Source organism: Danio rerio, chromosome 17 (genome assembly GCF_049306965.1).
Source record: "Danio rerio strain Tuebingen ecotype United States chromosome 17, GRCz12tu, whole genome shotgun sequence".
Taxonomy (NCBI): Eukaryota; Metazoa; Chordata; class Actinopteri; order Cypriniformes; family Danionidae; genus Danio; species Danio rerio.
The window spans coordinates 14,987,076-15,010,573 of NC_133192.1; the positions used below are offsets into that span (position 1 = coordinate 14,987,076).

A 23,498-nucleotide genomic window follows, 5' to 3' on the forward strand; every position below is an offset into this window, starting at 1 on the left:
TGTATTTATAAATCGTGTTTTAAACTTATGAATTACATTTGTTTATTTATAAATCGTGTTTTAAACTTACGAATTAGATTTGTTTATTTATAAATCGTGTTTTAAACTTACGAATTAGATTTGTGTATTTATGAATCGTGTTTTGAACTTACGAATTAGATTTGTGTATTTATGAATCGTGTTTTAAACTTATGAATTACATTTGTGTATTTATAAATCGTGTTTTAAACTTACGAATTAGATTTGTGTATTTATGAATTGCGTTTTGAACTTACGAATTAGATTTGTGTATTTATGGATCGTGTTTTGAACTTACGAATTAGATTTGTGTATTTATGAATCGTGTTTTAAACTTATGAATTACATTTGTGTATTTATAAATCGTGTTTTGAACTTACGAATTAGATTTGTGTATTTATGAATTGCGTTTTAAACTTATGAAATACATTTGTGTATTTATGAATCATGTTTTAAACTTACAAATTAGATATGTGTATTTATGAATTGCGTTTTGAACTTGTTATTTTTGAGACTAAATTGGCTCTATAAGAGTCAGCTAATTAATTCTATCACACCTGTTGTAAAGGAAGGTGCAGTTTGTGACAGGATTGCAGAGCTGAACTAGCTGCTCTATGTGGTCATACTTTTATGAATGTGGTCCATAAGGAATGTGTAATGTATGCAATGCCAGCATTTTTGCAATGTTGTAGATTTTCATTAAGTACCACTAATTTCAGTCTGATATTGCACCAAAAGCTAAATATTAAATGCAGACATATATCCTGTAAGATTTTTATTTTTTATTTTATAAAACAATATTAAGAACTTCAAAGAACATTTTGGACTGACAATAACCTTAATAACCTAGTTAATAGGAAAATCAAGTATTAGATCAAAATCTCATATCTGCAGATATACTAGTATCTATAGCATAACTATTTCGCTTATTACACTCAAAAACAGAGACTTTTGGAAAGGCAGCAAAACCATTTTAGCTTAATAACTCTGTGGTTATGTTTTAAAATGCAGACTTTTAAAAACTAGGGCTGATTGGGTTATCTGGATCATCCGGTATCCTTCACCAAGGCCCATATGTCCAATTAATACACATATTTTTGTCTTATTTATCTAATTAAATATTTTCTCCCTTTGCTATATCATTGCTCTTTGGGGTTAGAGGATAAAGTGATGTAATGTAATCTAATGTGCATTTATATAGCTCATTATTGTGTATGGCCAGACACCCATAGCGCATTACAATAGTACGAGGGGGTCTCTCCTCACTACCACCATTGTTCAGATGGAGGGGGGAGACAGTGATACAGCTAATTCAGTGGATGAGGGTGATTGGGTGGCTATGATGGGTAAGGGCCAAGGTAGGGTGGTAGGTAGGCTGGTATGTGGGGGCTCAGTAAGGAGGCTTGGTGGAGGGTGCAGGGTACCTTGATTAAATATGGGAGTATTGCAGTTTGTACCATAGGTTATCAGTTCGTTTTGAATATCGTTACACCAATGCGTAATATTAGATCTGATTTGGACACAAACATTTGATTGGGTAAACCATAATATATACAGTAATAGCATTTTCCTCACTATGGGGTGAAAGCTTTTTTTATTAACATGGCCCAGAATGATCTCACAAAGAAATGTTGACTATTTTAGTGACTCCCTTGTTTTGGAATTGCTTTATGAGTTTCTTTTTTGCTGCCGCTGTGATACAAAATGCTGATTTCTTACATCTGACATGGGGTTTTGTTTGTGCAAGATGAACTGTTTATCGCACTTCCTGAAATAACTGCAGGATAACCAATGGCCTGCTGTTATCACATGCATTCTGGCTGCGCTAAGCACTGGTGTTTGATAAACATCTACAAATGCAATTATGCTCTAACTGAATAAAGGCCTGCTTTGCTTAAAATTGCAGTTCAAAACCACAGTAGCTTATTAATCACACCCTTTGTCTTTTTTTCTCTCCCCTCTTTTCTCTCCCCAGGTGTAAAAACCTGAATTACAATGGAAAAACTGCTCGTCTGCTTGTTGGTTATCGGAATGGCAGTGAAGGCCCAGATCTGTCCAAAGCGCTGCGTCTGTCAGGTTCTTTCCCCCAACCTCGCAACACTCTGTGCCAAAAAAGGGCTGCTCTTCGTCCCCCCTAACATCGACAGGCACACCGTGGAGCTCCGGCTAGCTGATAATTTTGTCACCAGCGTCAAACGGAAAGACTTGGCCAACATGACCAAGCTGGTGGATCTTACGTTATCCAGGAATACAATAAGCTACATCACTCCACATGCATTCGCAGACCTGGAAAACCTACGAGCCTTGCATCTAGACCACAACCGCTTGACGCGAATAGCCAACGACACTTTCAGTGGCATGTCCAAGCTGCATCATCTAATCCTGAACAACAACCAACTGACCCTCATCCACATGGGAGCCTTTAATGACCTACTAGCCCTCGAAGAGCTGGATTTATCCTACAACAACCTCGAGACCATCCCCTGGGAGGCCATTCAAAGGATGACCAGCCTACACACTCTCAGTCTGGACCACAATATGATTGAATACATTCCTGAGGGGACGTTCTCCCTCCTACAGAAGCTCAATCGCTTGGACGTGACCTCCAACAAGCTCCAGAAGCTCCCACCGGACCCTCTTTTCCAACGAGCACAGGTTCTGGCAACATCCGGCATTATGAATCCCTCTTCTTTTGCGCTAAGCTTCGGAGGCAATCCTTTACATTGCAACTGCGAGCTACTGTGGCTTCGGCGGCTCAATCGCGAGGACGACTTGGAGACCTGCGCCACACCTTTGCACCTCTCTGGACGCTATTTCTGGTCCATCCCCGAGGAGGAGTTCCTCTGTGAGCCGCCCCTCATTACCAGGCACTCTCACGAAATGAGGGTTCTGGAGGGCCAACGAGTGGCATTAAAGTGCAAAGCCAGGGGAGATCCCGAACCTGCCATACATTGGATATCTCCCGAGGGAAAGTTAGTCTCGAACACGTCACGCACGCTGGTTTACAACAACGGCACGCTGGACATCCTGATAAGCACAGTAAAAGACACAGGCTCTTTCACCTGCATCTCCTCCAATCCTGCAGGGGAGGCTCATCAGACCATAGAGCTGGTCATCATTAAGCTTCCACACATCAGCAACAGCACAAATAACATCCAGGAGCCGGACCCGGGCTCTTCTGATATCTCCACTTCTACAAGGGCAGGAGCAAACGGTGGCAACCACACCGGTGACACCAAGACCAGCTCCGATAAGAGAGTGGTTATGGCAGAAGCCACTTCCTCCACGGCACTCATCAAGTTCAACTTTCAGAGGAATATACCTGGAATACGCATGTTTCAGATTCAGTACAATGGAACCTACGATGACTCTCTTGTTTACAGGTAAGAAATGCTCACTTTTTTTTTTTATTCCGTCATTCTTGCTTGTAGGTTAAATCCACCTTAACGTACAAAAGAAATCAAACCATATGATTTTTTAAACTCATATTGCTTGTTTTGTGGTGAATAATCAAGACATGGGATGGTAACTTTTCAAGGTATACCATGGTTTGGAAAAGTCAAGGTTTTAAAACCACCAAATTTTTTTGTAATACCATTCCTAAGGTATGTGTAGGGTTTTTTATAAACATTTTTTAAGACAACAGTATCTCCAGCAGAAAAGATATCCAAAGATGCCATTTTAAATTGCAAAGAAATCTGTGTTTTTTAAGTAATGAAGACAGCAGAAGTCAATGATTTATTTAAATTATTTAGCCTGACATGTTTACTGTTCCAAAATATCACAGAATAAAATATATTGCGATCAAAGTTTTTTTACCCAAACATTTAAAAAGAGTTTATTTTAGAGCAATAATCACAATACCGTGAAACCGTGATATTTTTATCCAAGGTTCTCATATCTATTTTAACATCAAACAAAAATGTCAAGGAGGTGGAGTCTGTTAGGCTGTAATAACTCTTCCGAAAGCCTTTTCCTGATTTTACTTAATGAACTGGCTACTTTACTACATCCAATCAGCTTGCAGTAGAAAAAACAAGCCACGCTCACTGTTTCCTCATTTAATATTGAATTTCTCTTGGACTTAGTTCTCAAACTTGATTCCTGGAGGGCCGCAGCTCTTCATAGTTTTGCTCCGACTTTAATCAAACACAGCTGATCCAACTTATCAAGGTGTTCAAGACTACTAGAGACTATTGAGCAGGTGTGAGTTGGAGGTGGTTGGAGCTAAACTATGCAGAGATGTGGCCCTCCAGGAATTAAGATTGAGACTACTGCTCTAAGAACTGCATCACAATGCAAAAAAAAAAAAAAAAAACTGTTTCGGCTTCTGGTTTATGCGGATTTTTAAATACTTAAATATTAAATACTAAGAATAAGTGAGTTTTGAATTTGTGTTGTTATTCCTAATGGTAGACCTGTCGCAATAATCCTTATATCACACAATACATGGACATGACCTCAATAATTTTTGGTGAGACAATATAAAGCACCCATCATGCTTACGGAAAAAATGAATGTTAGCAACATTTTAGCTTTGCGCAGCCTCTGTCATCTCTAATCTCTGTTGAAAGTGTAAGAGAGCTCAGATCACTTTTTAAGAAACAATGCTTACTGACAGATGAAGAAAAGTTGAGTTTTCACATTTCCCTGAAAACTACTGACAGTTGGGAAGAAGTTGCACAAATGAGAAACACTTTCTGGGAGACACTTTATTTTAGGGTGCAAATCCTGTTATTAATAAACCATTAATGAAGTCTTTTAGCTCAATATACTTCTAATTGTATGCTTGTTAACTGTTAGTAATGACATTTGGTTTAGGTATTGGGTAAAATCATACTTCATATATATACTAATAATAAACAACCAATATCTTAATAATAAGCAGCTATAAGCCAAGGCAAGAATATTTACATTCTGCATGACTGCTGTCAAAGCTTTACTTTTTGAACATGAAATTACAGAATGTAGCTAACCTTAAGAATGAAATGCTTTTATAGATATTTGCATTACTCTTATGCTGTATTATTCAATCATTATATTCAGTGGCAGAAAATGGTTTTACAATGACAATTATATCACTTATTGTTATAATTTTGTGACATTTTACAGTATTGTACAACAAAAATGACAAACCATGACAGGCCTTTCCTTGGGTCTCGTTCTCACAAATAAAATCTCAGCCTGATTTTTAATACATGTGTACTTTATTTTAAGGTACAATTCTTGCTTTTAATAAACTATCAATTAAGACTTTTCGCTCAATAAACTACAAATTTGCTGCTTATTAATAGTTAGTAAGGTAGTAGATGTGTTTAGGTATTGGATAGGATTTGGGGTGTAAATTAAAATCATACTTGATATATACTAATAAACAGCCAATATCTTAACTAGCGGGTATAAGCCAGTAGCTCACAAATAACATTAAAATTCAAGATTAAATCCTGATGAGATTTCTCATCGAGGTGAAAAGTTGTCTCGTGTGTTTTGATGTTATGATGGAGCTTGTGGCTGCAATTAGCATTGAAGACTGGAGACAGAATTTGAACCGCAATTCAAGTGCTTTGCACAAACCTGGCAACCCAGGGTGGCCTCGGAGTTGCATGTCAATCAGTTGGACAGGCGGGTGTGACATAACTCCTTTTTTTGTTATCGGAGTTCAGCTACTGATGCATCCAACAGAGGCTACAACTGCAGCCACACACATTAACCATGGTTTAATGGAATAGCACTTTAGATATGCTGATAGTCAGAATCGTCGTAAACACAAATTAATACAAATAAAATTACCTTCATTACAATTTTTTTAAACAACTAAATAGTTTAGCATTTTGTGATTTTTATTTTTTATAAATTTTATTGATATTTTTTTGGTTAAATAAAAATTAATTTTAAATTCATATATCAGCAAATATTCAGCTAATATTTAAAATGATTTCAAATTTAAAAAGACTATTTTCCATTCACATGTTATGTCTTTTATGGCATATAATTGATCAAAATAGAAGTAAAATGACATTCATTAAAGAGTTGAATTTAAAAAAGCACCCGAATAGTTTTTCAATTTGTGATTTTTTTTTTTCCCAGTTGAATAAAAAACTATTTTCCTTTCATATATTTAATCATTGAAGATAAAATAAAATTTAAGTTAAAAATTAGTGTAAAAATCTCATCTCGTCTTGTTCTCGTGAACCAAATCTTGTGTTTTGTCTCGTCTCATGGAGCAAGTGTCACACCCTCAGTTAAAACCATTAAAGGTACATTTACATTCTGCAAAGCTTCACTTTTTGAACATCATATTACAAAATATAACTAACCTTAGGAATGAAGTGTTTTTGTCCCTTAAGTATTTAAAGATATTTGCTTCACTATGATGTTGTATTATTTAATCTCTATATTTAGTGGCATAAAATGTCTTAAAATGACAATGACATCACTTATTGCTTAATTTTTTATTGATATATTGAACAACAAAAATTACATACCTTGACAGGCCTATCCTTGGAACCTAATTTTTAACATGTGCATATGCCTATCATTTATTTTTTAACATCATTTATATATTAGCAAATTTAGTGAATTTGAATTAACAACTGCTGGCAAAAGGTTAGTCATTTGCACAAAACCCCCAAAACCATCATTATATGAAGTCTTTCTGCACAATCTTTGTTTTACAGCTTTTCATCACTCTCGCCAAACATATGCCACTCTCTTGCCAGATTGTCCAGCAATGCCAGCAGTTTAAATGCAGTAAACCCTTTTCATACAGATTACAGATCTATCATTAGCCAGCTGTACTTAAGCACACAGTATTATCTATTAAAAACAAATCATTTTTTGTAAATCTTAATCACCTTCATGTATTTTTTAAAGACAAATTAGTTCGTTTTGCTTTGGCTTAGCTAATTAAATCTCCAAAAACATAATTTACAGGAAAGCTAATAATGATGATTGGTCGAACAAGGACAACTTATTTAAAACTTAAAACAAAGGAGTAAAATTAAAGTTAGTTTAGAATTTATTTATGTCACATTATATATATATATATATATATATATATATATATATATATATATATATATATATATATATATATATATATATATATATATATATATATATAAAAGTATTGTAAAACTAAATAACCACTATTAATAAATACTATTTACACCATCTTACAAACTCTCCTTTCAAGGTGCTTTCACACTTGCACTTTTGGTCCACATTCGTGTTCGCTTGATGTTAAAGTTCAGTATGTTTAGCTAATGTGAATAATGTCTTCTGAACTCAGATGGTGGTCTGGAGGACAGTTTGCATAAACTCTGATACAGTTCACTTCTGATATTAATAGTGTCGTACCAACTAATAAAAGTGAACCACTAACTGTTGAACAAACTTAAGTTTTCATAATGTGCATTCATATGTGTATGTCTGTGTATCACCTGATATTACCTTGGTGACAATCGGGACTGACCCCGTGCGAACACAGTGATAATGTCTGCTCGTCTTTCCAAAAATGAATTCTGCAGACATTGTGTGATGTTCTGAACGTTTTTAAGAATTTTGTGACAGATAGATACAAGTGGCTCTCTGTGTTAGCAAAACCAAAAGATTCAGTGAAATCAGAACAAGCACGATGTGCGTATGTCTTTCTATTTTGCTGCCTTCGCTTTTGTGGCTGTCCATCACCTAGAAACAGCTGTACACACATCAGCAGCTTGATGTTGCAAGTGTTTCGGGGTTCAGAAGGAAAAAAGACAGTGTAAACACAATCGAACTTGGAATCGGACCAAACAATTGAATCAAGTGTGAAAGCACCCTCAGACTTTTGAAACTTTTTACTATTTAAATTTCCACTTGAGTAGATTTAATTGGAAAATTAAGTAATTTGAGACCCCATTCATTTCTTAAAATGTGTACGTGGGAAATTGTCAGATACATACGTACGCTCTTTAAAATAATAGATTTGTAGATTCTAGATTGACTTTAAAAATCTGTCTAACACAGTTGAACTGGCAAGCAGAGAGCTACCCCAAAAATCAGTCTAGACGCACAAATGAGCCGACTTTGGACCTTTGAACAACAGCAAAGTGAAAAAAAAAGATCTTATTCAGTACATTAGCAGAAAAATCCATCACCAGTTTATGTTGTTCTAATGGATGGATCAATGCTGTGCTTTTTGTGAAATGCTAGAAATCCATTTCTAATTTTCTCTTAAATGAATAATGCTGGGATTGTTTGTGTACTAGACTGTACTGTGTTTTATTCCTATTGTGACTGTGATTTATTATGGTATTGTTTGTATTGCTTTATGTTAATCCGTATTCTGTCAGTCTAAAAATGCTTTTTCTATTGTTGTGAGGAGATGTCTACAAGGAAAACATTTGTAGGCTGATTTACCAAAAAGTATATACATGGGGCTGGGTGATTAATCGAAAAGTAATCGAAATCAACATTCAGAATCTATAATCGATCCAATTTTTCCAGGTCAGTTTTTTCAATTAGTTTCCTACTGTGTTTGGAGTCATGTGACCCCGCTCTGTTAAGTTTGATTTTTTACTTATGTGTCGATCGCATGGTTATGGTCCTGTGCAGCCTTCGCTTGGTTGCATACCTGCGCACCTTTCAAAAAATGTAACTACACGTCACAGGTTTGCACTAAATTGCCGATGATTGTAAGCTGCGCCTGAGATGCCTTGAGACGGCATATTTTCTATTACAATAAAATGAATTTGTTTACAGAAGATGCAAGAAATGCACGGTTTAAAATATTATTTACAGGATAAACAGAAGTTATTTTATTTAGAAGAAAGACTGCTTATTTTCGATTTTTAATATGAAAATTACATATATATTATTTTTATTTTATAAATAAAATAATTTATTTTGTTTATCAAGTAATTTATTTTCACTTTTTTATAAGAAAAAAGTGACATTGCATTTTAGGCATTTTAATTTCAGTTGTTCAACGTTGATGTACAATAAATAATCACAGATATAGGTAGTGTGTGTTTCCTTTAATTTTTTAAAAATCAGTAATGCACTCTTCATTTAAAAATCTCTGACTTGTAATATGTGAGTATATTCACTGTACAAAACTTATCAGTGAACGATGAGGACCAAAAAATAAATAAATAAATAATTGTAATCGAGTTAAAATGTTAAATTTTTTTTGAGATTTTGATTTTAGGGCAAATCGTCCAACCCTACATATATAAACATACCATTACAAAACTTTGCTGTACTCATTTAAATCAGTAGTTCACCCAAAAATGAACACGTGCTTACAATTTAGGAAAGTTCAGGCTGTTCAAAACATGAGTTATGATATTTTGAAGAATACTAATAAACAGACAGTTGATGGTAGCCTTTGAATACAAAAGAAATACCAAAGTTACCAAGGGTACAGTCGACTAATTTTCTTCTGAATACCTTCTTATGTGTTTAACAGAAGAAAATGTCAATAGGGATTTGCCAATATGATTTTTTTGCAGATATCAATCATTCTTTATATTTGAAAATATTCATTGGATTTACAAAATTTTCCAAAAAACTAAAATAAAATATTTTACTAAATTCATTGGATTTACTTTTTTAAGGAAACAAGTTATTAAAACTATTATGTTTAGAAATGTGTTCAAGAAATGTTCTTACCGTTAAACTGAAATTGGGGGAAAAATAAAAAGGCAGCTAATAATGGAACTGTATATATTCAGTATATATAATTGTATGAATTGTTCTTAGCTTAATTACTAAAGCAAAAGGAAAACATTTACTGTACTGTTGGCAGCTGATTTAATTTTACAAGCTTTACTTCAGAAAACAAGGAAATTGCAAAAAAGCAGCTTTCTTTTTGCTAAATTCTTTACAAATTACAATAATTATGTATTTTTTTTTCACTTCTGCACCATACATTTTAAGTGGTACAACTGGCGAAAGTAATTCATGAATTATTGTGTTAAGTCATTTATATATAACTTGATCTGAATGAAAAGTCGTGTGATTGTTGTGTGCTTTTTCAATAAAGCCGGCTCTGTAATCAGCAATGAATCTCCAGCATGTGTGTGTATAGAGCAGTGTTTACTACACAGAGCCATAGTTCTCTGCCAAACTACACCAAATATTGCATGTGAGCACCCGGAGGAAACTCACACCAACACGCAGAGAACGTGCAAACTCTTCACAGAAATGCCAAGTGGCTCATTCAGGAACCAGCGACCTCCTTGCTGTGAGGCGACAGTGCTAACCACTGAGCCACCGTGACGCATACTGCTAGTGTACAATGTAGAGCTGCACAGATAATCGAAAAAAGATCGCGATCTCGATTCGACCCCCTGGATGATCTTAATTCAGCATTTATACGATTCTGTCAATCATATTTTCAAGTTCAGGAGAGAAGCAAAGGCGGCTGTACGAGTCTTTTCATTGTTTCACACACGTTGCTTAGCGACATGGACACCTGCAAATGATGTTAAAAGAGTCACATATTGTATTTATAAGGTATAATTCACCTAAAAATTATATATTATAATATAATATTATAATTATAATATTTTTGTCTTCATATAATGCTGTATTCGCGGCCGGGAAAACACACGTGACTTGAGCTGCTGACTGTGCGGGCGCGCGCCCTACTTAATGATAGACGCGCGCGAGTCTACTTTAGTGAACAGAACCTGCATATGCTGTTAGTAACAGCGAATAAAGTTGTAAATAATATTCAATTTGTGGCACAGAGTGATCGTTTGAGAGCCACGCACGAAGTATGAATAGCACTTAGCAGTGAAAATGTTACCGAAAGCGTGCACATCATTTACATAATCATATCGCATTTTAAAGTTATGATAACGACAAGCATTTGATACATTTTTTTTTCATAGTGAACACACAGTTGTGCATAAAAATAAATGTTCACAGTGTCAGTATAACTACTCTAGCCTATATAATGTTGATTTTACCAGTGAATTAAATGGTCTAATATTGTTCTCAATGACAAATTGCAAGAATATATCTCAAACATAATTCAACATCAGAATTTTAGTAAATTTTTGTAAATTTTAGTAAAAAAGAATTATTTTTAGAAACCAGTAGACTGACACATAATATTAATATTTTTGTTTGACCATATGTTTGAGAAAAAAACTAAAATCTCATATTAAGCTTTATTTTACATCTACAGAATCAAGAGAAAATCGTGATCTTTAAGCACAAAAAAAATTGTCATTCTCATTTTAGCCAGAATCGTGCAGCTCAAGTAGAATGTAAATAAATTACAGTAAAAGTACTGTAAAAGTTGTTATACTACAAATACAAAATTAAAATGTAGTAAAAGGCATTTTACCAAAAATAGAAGTTGTGGTAATGCTATTTTACAGTAAAATGAAATTGCGGCAGCGCCCAGCTACTGTAAAACACATTTATGTTACTGTAAAGGTGCAGTTGCAGTAACTTGCTGACAACAGTGGAACAATTTAAAACAAGTGGAAGTAGATTTTGTTGGTGCCAATAGCCTAGTGGTTAAGTATGCTGACATATAGCTCCGCGATTCCCAGCTCGCAGTCCTTTACCAGCCCTTCCCTGCTCTTTGCTCCCCATACTTTCCTGTCTATAACCTCCACTATACCATCCCAATTAAAGGTGAAAAAATCCTAAATATAATTATGTATATATAAAAAAGTAGAAAAACTTGGGTGAACTATCCTCTTTCAGCATCCTCATAATAATCAACCAATGTGAGTGTGGAGTGGGACTATTTGATTAACTGATCAATACTTGAATAGTTCACAAAGTGCTTTTTAGTTTGTTGTTCTTAATTGCAGTTAATCCTGCTGAAAGATGCATCTTAAACCAGCCTTAGCCAATCTGGATTGGTGATTTAAAGAGGTTGTGGGAGACTGGTCACCTAGAGTGTGTTAAAGCATGCAATTAAATAACGACTACAGTTTACTGCACTGATAATATTCAGAAACCAATGTACATGTCTCCCAATCTGTGTCAGTGCTATCTCCAACAGTATTTCCTTTCACATACTCTGTACTCATTAATACATTCTCATTATTACATTCTTTACAGACTCGCTCGGGGGAATCAAAAAGAGATTCTTATTTTTTTTTTTTGGCTTACTTTATCTCAATGGGCTGCTGTAAATGAGCCACAGTCTGCTAATTACAATAACACACACATACACACACTGGCCATGAGTGCTCAATGGGAAACACTGCAGAAGCTGAGCCATTACCTCGTCATTTTGTGTACCGACCACATTGTGTGGGAAGCTCTTTTCACAAAAAAAAAAAAAAGAAAAAGAGAATGAGGCATACAGAAGGACCACAGATACATCTCGACCTTTTTTTTTTTTGTTACTAGAGAAGCATCTGGCTGATACCCCCTGTTGTTATCAAGTGCTCCCTTCTCAGTTAACACATTTAGCAAGAGGCCGGTCGCTGTGAAACATGGACCATAATTGAATTTTCGCCACAAAAACAGGGCTATTGGAATTTGTTTCTGTGATAAAGCCGCGGATTAGTGCCATGAACTTATAAGAGAGACAATCCCCTGCCAAGCCCGGGGTTAAGTGTCTCGGTCATGGGCACAATGATGATGGCTGTTACCTTGATTCTTGTTGCTCTGAAACCTTTCGGCTATTACTCTACTTTAAGTTGATATGAAATGCTCTTCATGATTTCATAATACAATATGTTTCATAGTTACACCAAATGTCCAGTGGAAAATTGATTGGGTTTTGCTATCTTAAGTAATCTTGTGTAAGGCGAAGAAATGTCACTTAACAGATGAATAATTTTTTTAAATTAATATTATTATTTTAATTATATAAGATAACAGGTGGCTTAGTGGTTAGCATTGTCTCCTCACAGCAAGAAGGTCGCTGGTTCAAGTCCCGGCAGGGCCACTTGTTATTTCTGTGTGGAGTTTACATGTTCTCCCCGTGTTGGTGTGGGATTCCTCCCGGTGCTCCGGTTTCCCCCACAGTCCAAAGACATCCGCTATAGGTGAATTGAATAAACTAAATTGGCTGTAGTGTATGAGTGTGTAAATAAATATGTTTGGATAGAAATCTATAAATAGAGACTAAGCCAAAGGAAAATGAATAAATAAGACACCATAATGATCAATCATGTACATGCAATAATAATCGGCGCTATGTTAATGCAGTAAATTTTACCACCTATATTTGACTTTTTTTCTGTAAGATATTTTAAATTGCTTTTAAATGTTTTAAAATAGGTCATTTTTCTGAGGAGTAAATATTGGATTAGTTTGTTTTTTAACCACATTGTACCTAATTAACTTAACAAATGATTGTGAACAAATAAATTAGCTTTTTTTTTTTTTTTTTTACCATGATATTACTTTGCATAACCTTTTTTGCTTATACATGAGCTATACAAAAAAAAAACTATATATTTTTGTTTCTTTGTACACAATTTTTAAGAATGACCAATTATTGGAATCTAATCTACGCATTTCTTATAAACAGCATCAAAAATAGCATTGATATTAACATAAAATATTTCAAACAACGTAAATTGATTTTCATTTATATTTCATTTTCTTGTGATGTGTGATGAATGTTTCATGCTCCAATGGTTTGACAGTATAGGCATATATACCATGTTTATTAAAAATCAGTTGCCAAAAGTATGTTAGATTGAGGGAAAGGCTAAATATATTACATATAATTGACACTAAAATAAATTCATAAATAATGTAACAAAGTATTTTTAAAACCCTAATTTTTACAATTTTAATCTCTTAAAATTTTTTAAAGAAAATAATCACTAGAAAAAAGTCCTGTAGCATGCACTTTAGCTTTATTCAACTTAAAACAATTTATTATTAATAATGATGATGATAATAATTGTAATTAATATTATGATTATTATTTAATTTTTATTTTTATTAATATTACTTAATTATTATTATCTTCATTTTTTTCATAGTTATTATTATTTTCTTTTGTTGCTTTATTAATATTCAATTATTATTATTATTTTCTTATTATTATTAAATTATCATTACATTACATTACATTGTTGTTATTATTATTATTTTCCTTTTTATAATAATAATAATAATAATAATAATAATAATAATAATAATAATAATAATAAATGAGGATAATAATAATAATAATTATTATTATTATTATTATTATTATTATCATTATTATAAAATTATCATTATTATCTTCATTATTATTATTATTTTCCTTTTAATAAATAATAATAATAAAGATAATAATAATAATAATAATAATATTTATTTTTATTATTATTATTATTAATTTATTATTATTATTATTATTGTTATTATTATTATTATTATTATTATTATTATTATTAAATCAGTATACAAGCTTACAATGCTTACAACTATAGTCATTTCATCATTGCAAGTTCTCCAGTCCCTATTATTTTTTAGTGCCCTTAGTATTGTTTTGAATATGAAATGCATGTTATAACTCTAACTGAAGGTGAATTGAAGGCATAAAATGATCATTTATCCTCTACTCAATTGTGTCACATTTCAGAAATCTCTGTTATAAAGAATTTCTTTGCACAGTTTGACTATCAAAGATATTTAATAGCCAAGTCCCCTGCCGATTTCACTTTGAAACAGATCTTACAGTTAAAAAGTGCAGTTAAATGTTAAAACTTTTGCAAAAGTGCAGTATGTGGTCTGAATACTTTTTTACACCCAATATTTTTGGCCATTACCAAGCATTGCAAACATTTCAACCGCTTCACATATTACCAGCATCAACTGCCTCCTATCAACTAACTCCTCCACAAAAACTAAACGTATGCTCCTCAGACATACTCACACTAATATAGTCTAAGTAGTCAGCTAATTACATGTTACATCTAACAATGAAGTCCAACTGCATTAAATTAGCACTCACTCAAAGACTAAAACGATGCAAATATTTCAAGCCCTTCGATGAAACATGACCCTAGCAACTAGCCTCTTGACATCATTAAACACACACTGAGTTACTTAGAACAACCCTGTATTTAAAGCGCTCGGCTCATTCATTTGTATGTGTGACAGCGGACGCTTTGACCGGGGCCTTTGTGCTCCCAAATCCAGTTGGTTTGCTTTGGAAAATCACAGAGCACTTCTTTGAGCTGAACGGCTGAATGGGCTGAATGTTAGCGACAGGTGGAACGCGTGGGGACGAATGATAAGAGATGTCATTGTTGGCATCTGAAGTGAACGTTTGGAGACTGATAGCAGACCTCGGGATCCTGCAGGTACAGCAGGACTTCCTGTAGATACAGAGGCGAAGCTGATTTACCGTCGCGTTTCAGACTTACGCTCTCTAGATGATGTGATTAAACAGGCCTGCAGCAGAGCAAACATGGAGTAGATAAGAGATAGGGCTGATACCAGCCTTTGCTTTATGTGCTTATTGTATGCTCGGGAATAGCACAATGGGTTTACTGTGTGTTTCTGATGCGAGTCTGATACACACATGGAAATGCGACTTAAATATTAGCATGTTGATCTGTAGCTTATAGCAATGGTGTGTTTTTGTACAGTCTGCCGATCTGCAAACCTGTTATTTCTGCTTAGTTTCTTGTTAAGGTTGTTAATTTAGGATTTGATTTCCAGTGCTATAGCCAAAAAGGATGGATGGATGGATGGATGGATAGATGGATGGATGGATGGATGGATGGATGGATGCATGGAAATTAAAATGAATTTGAAATCAGACAGAGTGTCAACCAGAGAAGCAGTCCGAATCATTCAACATACATAGGGAAAATCCGAAAGGCGAGAGTGATAAGGCAGGCAATGGGTCAAGGGAAAAACAACAGTCCAAAAAACAGAGCAAAAGGGCAAATGCAAGGTATGTATGTTTGAATAAACAGGCTGGATCATACATAGAAATGCAGGCTGGATATAACATAGAAGAACGCTCAGTAAGGCATGTAAACTGGCAAACTGCGTTGCCAGATATAACTGACTATCCAGCCCAAAAGCTGTCCAAAACGCACAAAAAACACCCAAAATATTAGATAAATATTTTATTTGATTTGAATTTATTTAAATCAAAATTAACCCAGTTAATTAACCTGTCATAATTTTTAACCATGTAGCAACCACCACCAGCAATCACAGAATCACAACATAACTGGAGCACATTGAAACACTGCCCCTCTCTCACTCGCACACTGCACTTAATGTTAGACCATGAGTTACTTTTGAAATGGGCTATAAATTTGTCCTATCTGGCATTTCAATTCTTTTGAACATAATTAGATGCTGCTTGTCAATCAGACAACACTTCAATGTTTGTTATTGCTATCAATTGTGGAAAAAAAAGATTGATTAAGGTATCATAATAAACTGCTGTAAGCTTAACAGCAGGCGCTGTGTGATGCGCGTGCACGCAAAGGGGAGATTTTGATGCAACTTTCCTTCATCTTCTCATGTGGGTGGGTCCTCGCAGTTTGCGCTAAGCACTGGTCATTACCAACTGAATGGAGTAGGAGCACACAGTTTTGTTGAATAAGTTGCATATAAAAGTTACTTTTCAAAACCGCTTACATTTTGCCAGCCCGCCTATGCTAATTTTTACACACACAATTAAATTTCAAATTAAAAACCGTCCAATCTGGCAACACTGAGCAAGGGCTCCCTTTGCTGGTGTGGTGTTATATGCCACTTTCTCTGTGGTGTTTTTTTTACGTAGCGGATGCCCTTACACCTCTTTATTTCACTTATTTATTTTTCTCTCTTATTTTATTTTATTACCACTCTCTTTTAAATAGTAGTGTACAATACGTACATTATATAATATTAACCAGAAGAGACTCAAATGCAAATTTATGGGTCAGTAATTGACAAGCAATGATCCATCATGACAATAATAACAACGTGCTGTAGTAAATGTTTTTTTCTCTAAACATTTTACATAGTCATGAAACTTTAGTTGTTTAATAGACTTAAACTACAGATTAGATATGCACAAAATTTTGGGCAACAGAAATTATCTGCCGGTATGCAGCTTTGGTTTTGCTTACCATAAAAGCAATATCTACTCAATTAATGTGCCGACGGGACATTTCCAGGTGCTTGGTACTGTTGCTTGCAATAGAGCTACTGTTCTGTCGTGGCAGCACTGGTAAAATGGTGCCTATCAACTCATAATATAATACTTTTAATATTAAATTTTTTAATAAATACGTATTACTAAGAACCAAGTGTATTAAGAATATTAAATGTTTCAGCCCAGAATTTTCATCTCAGTGTATCCCTAATACAAATCAATAAAACACACACACTCAAAAAACAGTTGGTGTAAAAAAGTTTAAAAAAAACACCGTACCTAATAGGAATGGCAGATCCGATCATGTGATTGGAAATCGTGCCTGATCATGCGGTTTCAGACTTCATAGGAACCGGACGTTACCTCCCAATAAGGACTATATATATATGCCTGCTGATCTCTTGACTTCACACAGAAACAGCAACGTTTGCAGAATAACATCACTATCATAACATGCTATTGGTTAAATGCTGGCAAAGTAGAACATGGAAGCAGCTTGAAGTCTACGGTCTGGAGGTATTATAAAGTTGATTATGACAACATTGTCATAGTAAACTTGGGTTTGGCTGCTGGGTATTTTAAGTTGAGGTGCTGTTTGTTTTTATATTAGATTTATTTTATATTTACTTGATTGTTGTTAAATGTTAAAATAAGGTGGATTAAATAAAAAATAAGGAACATCTTTGATCTGTTTCTTCTCTCTTCTTTATTCTTTTTTTTTATGTATTATAGAAGTATCGGATCGGGTTTTGGTATTGGTTGATACTCAAAATTAAATGACTCGGACTCGAGGGCAAAAAAAAAACTGTGATCTGTACATCCCTAGTACCTAAAACATATTTTTCCCTCTTTCTGAATATATGTATGAGATTACTCTTAGGGCTACCGCTGGACCCAAAAAATATGTAAATTACACTTTTGCAAGAACTGCCACTACTCTTGAGGTTGTTAAGAATGTGTAGAGCAGTTTAATGAATGAAACATGTAATGTTTTATTGAAATACTGTTCTTTTCTTTCCCCCAACAGAATGATTCCCCCAACGAGTAAAAACTTCCTTGTGAATAACCTGGCGGCCGGGACACAGTACGACCTTTGTGTGCTGGCCATTTATGATGATGGCATGACCTCCCTGACGGCCACGCGGGTTGTGGGCTGCGTCCAGTTCACCACAGAGTCTGAATATCTGCGCTGCCACTTCATGCAGTCCCAGTTCTTAGGCGGCACTATGATCATCATCATCGGTGGCATAATCGTGGCCTCCGTCCTCGTCTTCATCATCATCCTCATGATCCGCTATAAAGTGTGCAACAGCGGCGACGCAGCAAAGGGAACGTCAGTCATCGATGTGCACTCACAAACCAACGGTGCGCAAGGATGTACCGTCACTCCGTCTGCATCCAAACAAGGTGCTTTGAGCTTGGAGGAGGGTGAGGGGGGCAAAAAGAGCTCCGCCGCACCTCTTCCTCCACCTCCGGATTCCCAAACGCACACCTCAGAGACCTCCATCCCAGACTGCTCCACCTCCACCTCCACGGTAAGTCAAAGCTGGGCGACTCCCGGCTCTTCAGGGTCACTAAAGCCAAAGCGCAAACCAGCGCCAAAGCCCGTCCCGACAGCTGAGCAGCCCAAAGCAGAAGTGCTGCCCAATGCAGAGACGCAAAATACCAATCGCAACAACTCCACCGCCCTTTACCAACCTGCCCCACTCCCTCCACCCCCGTCCCGCTTCAAAGACACCCCCATTTTAAGAAGGGCGCGTCCGTCTACGTCCAAGTATATGACTCTGCCCGTTGAAGGAGCGTGGGCCAAACGCAGGTACTCTTTGAACGAGAACCTGTCAAAACATCACTGCTACATTGGCTCGCAGAAGCTGGGAAATGTGTTTTGCAAGCGGAGTATGTCCATGAACGGAATGCTTGTCCAAATGGCAAACTCTAATCTAGACAGTGAAAAAGCGGCATTTTCCAGTTCCGAGTGGATTCTTGAGAGCACAGTGTGAATGTATGATGGAGTGCCTGCATCTCATTGTATGTATGTATGTATGTATGTGTGGGTGTGTTTGTGTGTGTGTGTTTAAATCAGTGGTAGGTCATTTTAGTTTTGGATAACTGAAGTCCTGCAGAGTTTTAATCTGGCTTAGAATAAAACTCACCTGAATGTAGCTTTCTAAACTGCGTCTGAAACCATTCACTCATTTACTAATCTCCATAAAGTGTATGGCAGTTCCTATATCAGGAACTAAATTGAGAATTGGAATGAGAGCCTTCAGCTAGCGACCTACCACTAGCTGAATGTCACCGTTCAGTTATTGTATAATTTGTTTACAAAAAGGAGAAAAAACCTCTACTTGCTGTTTTTATTTTCTTCATACTATATATGAGCAATATCAGACGAGTAGCAGTGCGATATGGCTGTATATGGGAAGCGTGCATTGGCTCGAGGCCGCAGGCTGAGTGCCTTAGTGTCCCACCAGTGACTGAATATAGCCATATCCCACTGCTACTCGTGTGATATTGCATTTATACAACAGTTTGACGGCATAATCGTGTATATAAAAAAAAGAAAATTAAACACAGAGTCGAAAAACCCCTTTCATTTACATCTGCAGCTGTCGTCAGAACAGCAACAACCGTAGCTAATTCACCAATTTCACTTTAGAGTTAGTATTTGAATGATTCTCTAGCGTAATGTCTAAAATAATGACTAAACAGGTGATTTTGCTTATATTTTAAGATTATAAGGCTGAACGGCATGAAATATTTACAGTATATGCCATCAGTTTACAGAGATTTCCCAGTATTTTACTGTTGCAATTGGGAGATCAGAAGAATTTAACCTTTAAAAAGCCACAGCAAAGCAAACACCACCAGATTACTGTGGCATACATACTGCACTAAAAAATACAAAAGAGAAAGATCGACTTAGAATGTCACTTACCTGTTCTGTAATGATTTGTTCAGTTGTAGTTTGAAATAGACACAAAAAAATGCTGATTTTCTCCCCTTAGGAAATGTTATGCGGTCTCTGTCGCCATCTTGTGGCAGAACGTCAACTGTCTTTGCTCTGCTCAGTATGACAGGCTGGCCACCAACGCACTGAATCTCAGAAATTATAAATATTTAAAATAGGCACTATCCTTCTAAATAAACTGCATAGTTGCACTCTAAACTACAGTCTCATGTAAAAAAGCCTTAAAAGAAAAATATGTTGTCCAACAGCTGCAATATTTGTCAAACTGTAGTCGTCTGCTTGCCACTGGTGTGGTGGAGTAATACACGAGGGTAAAGCGGCTGTATGAATGCTGATATTACTTTAATATCTCATGGCTATCAGCCAATTAGATTCAAGAACCAGACAGAACTGTTGTATATATATCCTGTATAAACTTACTCTGACATTTATTTGTTTATACGTCATTTAAATGTTGTCCATACATTATTTATTTAAACAAATAAGATATAGATCAAAAAATATAAATGTATCTAAAAATATTTAAGAAATAGCTATCATCAACCCAACACGTGTGAACATACATTATTTATTATTTTCTCCAGCAATCCTGGCTTATAAATTATAAACAAGAGAAGGAAAATGTCAGTCATGTTTCCTCATCTTTTGCTTTTTTACTGGCTCACGTTGCATTTTGGAAAATTGGTGTTTCAACGAGTGTACATTGGATGGATTGTGGGTAAAAATAATGAACAGAAGAAAGCAATGAAGTCAGACAATGCTATACCATACCAAGATACCATACCAAGACAATAATATAATGCAGTGTTTCTAGGTGACCAGCAACACTGCATATTTTAGATCTCTTCTTTGTCTGTCACAAACAATACAGGTCTTTCATTCTCTGCTAATGAGCTGATGATCTGAATCAGGTGTGTTTGGTTTAGAAGACACGAAAAATGTGCAGTCCTAGTGGTTCTCCGGGAAGATGGTTGAGAAACACTGATATAAGGCACTATAGTGTCTACCCAGAGAGCACCTTGATGTCAAAGCTACAGTTGAAGTCAGATTTTTAGCCCCCCTGTTTATTTTTTTTCCGCAATTTCTGTTTTATGAAGAGAAGAATTTTTCAACACATTTCTAAACATAATAGTTTTAATTACTAATTTCTAATAACTGATTTATTTTATCTTTGCCATGATGACAGTAAATAACATTTTACTAGATGTTTTTCAAGACACTTCTGTACAGCTTAAAGTGACATTTAAAGGCTTAACTAGGTTAATTAGGTTAACTAAGCAGGTTAAAGTAATTAGGCAAGTTATTGTATAATGATGGTTCGTTTTGTAGGCAACCAACCAAAAAAAAAGTAGCTTAAAGGGGCTAATAATTTTGACCCTAAAATTGTGCTTAAAAAATTAAAAACTGCTTTTATTCTAGCCAAAATAAAATGAATAAGACTCTCTTCTGAAGATAAAATATTATCAGACATACTGTGAAAATTTCCTCGCTCTGTTAAACATAATTTAGGAAATAATTAAAAAAGAAAAGAAAAACAAAGGGGGGGGGTAATAATTCTGACTTCAACTGTAAAAAAAACATGTCAACATTGCTAATCGATTTTATGTCAGTTTACTACCTTGATGTCAAATTGACATCTAAAACTGACTTCAAAACACACATCAAAATTGTGCCAATGTTAGATGTCAATTTGATGTAGTTTTGACATCAAGGTAGTTAACAAGCATTATAAGGATACAAAACCCTATCTAAATGTTGAATTTGGAAAGGACAGTGATGGGAACAACGGCGCTATTAATAAACAAGGTTACTAATGGCGATACTTTTTTCAGTAACGAGTAATCAATTGGATTACTATTTCCCCTTATTACAATGCCATTAACATTACTGTTAATAAAATGTACATTACTATAATTGACAACACTGAAGTGGTTTTCATGCGAGCAGTGTCTCTCTGCCATAGGACCTCTCTTTCTCTGCATTGTGTGTGTGTGGGCTAGAGCGGGACACATAACCAACGAGTGCTGATGATTGGTGTAACTGAGAATGTGAAGACAACAACATTAAAATAGTGTGGATTAGTGTACAATGTTTTATATTTATGTTACAATGTTTTTCATTCGCAGTTACTTTTATAAGTATGTAACTCGGTAACTAACTCAGTTACTATTTGTGAGAAATAACTAGTAACTATAACTAATGACTCTTTTTAAAGGAACGTGCCCAACACAGAGAATGGAGGCTTTTCAGATTTTTTTTCTATTGTAATACTTTTTGCGTTATTTTAGTGGTCAAAAGGACATCAGTGTAGGATTGTCAAAAGGACGCCAAGATTTTGACATCAAATTCATTAGCATTTTTGACATCATGTTTGATGGTGTTTGACATCAAGGTGCCCGCTGGGTAGATGCAGTTTCACACAAAGCTCTAGAAAACCTTGTTTAAAGGAAGGGTTTTCTATAATATCTAAGCTTTTTACTCATCATAGCACACGTGCTGGTGATGATGTGACAATAAAAGTGATTTGATTTGGTTCACCCTAGGGCTGCACAGTATTGGAAACATCTAATATTGTGATACTTCATTTTTCTGCGATAAATATTGCGATATGAATACAGCTTCACAAGATAGACAGATAGCTCTATTTGATGGTTTTCTGTGGAATCTAACAGTATTCAGAGACAGAAACTTAATAATCACAATTTAAAAAAAAAATGCTTTTCTTACTTACTTTTGTCTCTTTTCTAGTCCAAATATCTAAAAATTCTTATATTAAATAAGAAATGTAGTTTTGTATTCAACTTCAGAAGAAATAAATCAAAATTAAGATTATTCTTTCTTTAAAACAAGTACAATTATCTGCAAGTGGTGTAAGTAAAATAATCGTGTTGCTTTGAAATGTAAATATTTTAACTAATAACAAGACGAAAATTGTAAGTGAGAAAAGCGTTTTTGTTTTGCTGCATAAATTTCCTATAAAAACAGTAATTAAATACAATTCTGTCGTTCCTGTTCAACTATAATTCAGACTCAACATTGCAAATATTATGGTATGATTACTACAGATGGCCACTTTGTGATATTGATTCTGAAACAATATATTGTGCAGCCTTAGTTCACCTCAAAATAAAATGAAAATTCTGATATCATTTGCTAATTTTCTTACTTTTTTTTGAGTTTCTTTCTTCTGTTGAACACAAAGAAAGATATATTGAAGAATGTTGAAAAAAAAATTTACATTGGGGAAAAAAAATTCTACTATGGGTGGCAGTGGCAGTTTTTTACATCATTTTTCATAATATCTTTTGTGTCCAACAGAAGATCAAAATTCATAAAAGTTGAGGAAATGGTAAGAAATGTATCATTTTTGCATGAATCATCCCTTAAATCTGTTTGGTTGTGTTTTATTAAAGTAGTTTGATTAAAACTCTG

The 23,498-nt window shown here is 34.9% G+C and overlaps 1 protein-coding gene across 2 annotated transcripts in view; it reads left to right on the top strand.

Moving 5' to 3' along the window:
- lrfn5a (leucine rich repeat and fibronectin type III domain containing 5a) overlaps positions 1-19,768 on the top strand; it is a 116,645-nt gene extending 96,877 nt beyond the window's left edge. The window contains exons 2-3 of one of the 2 annotated variants that reach the window (XR_012393253.1): positions 1,994-3,909; positions 4,275-4,318. Coding sequence is in view for 1 of the 2 variants with exons in the window: in XM_001921639.9 (XP_001921674.1) it covers positions 2,014-3,401; positions 18,123-19,095 (2,361 nt within the window). In the remaining variant the exon portion in view is untranslated. Of the gene's footprint in view, positions 1-1,993; positions 3,910-4,274; positions 4,319-18,122 lie in introns of those variants that run through there. The other variant, XM_001921639.9, reaches the window with a different exon arrangement.
- Positions 19,769-23,498: the final 3,730 nt, after the last annotated feature.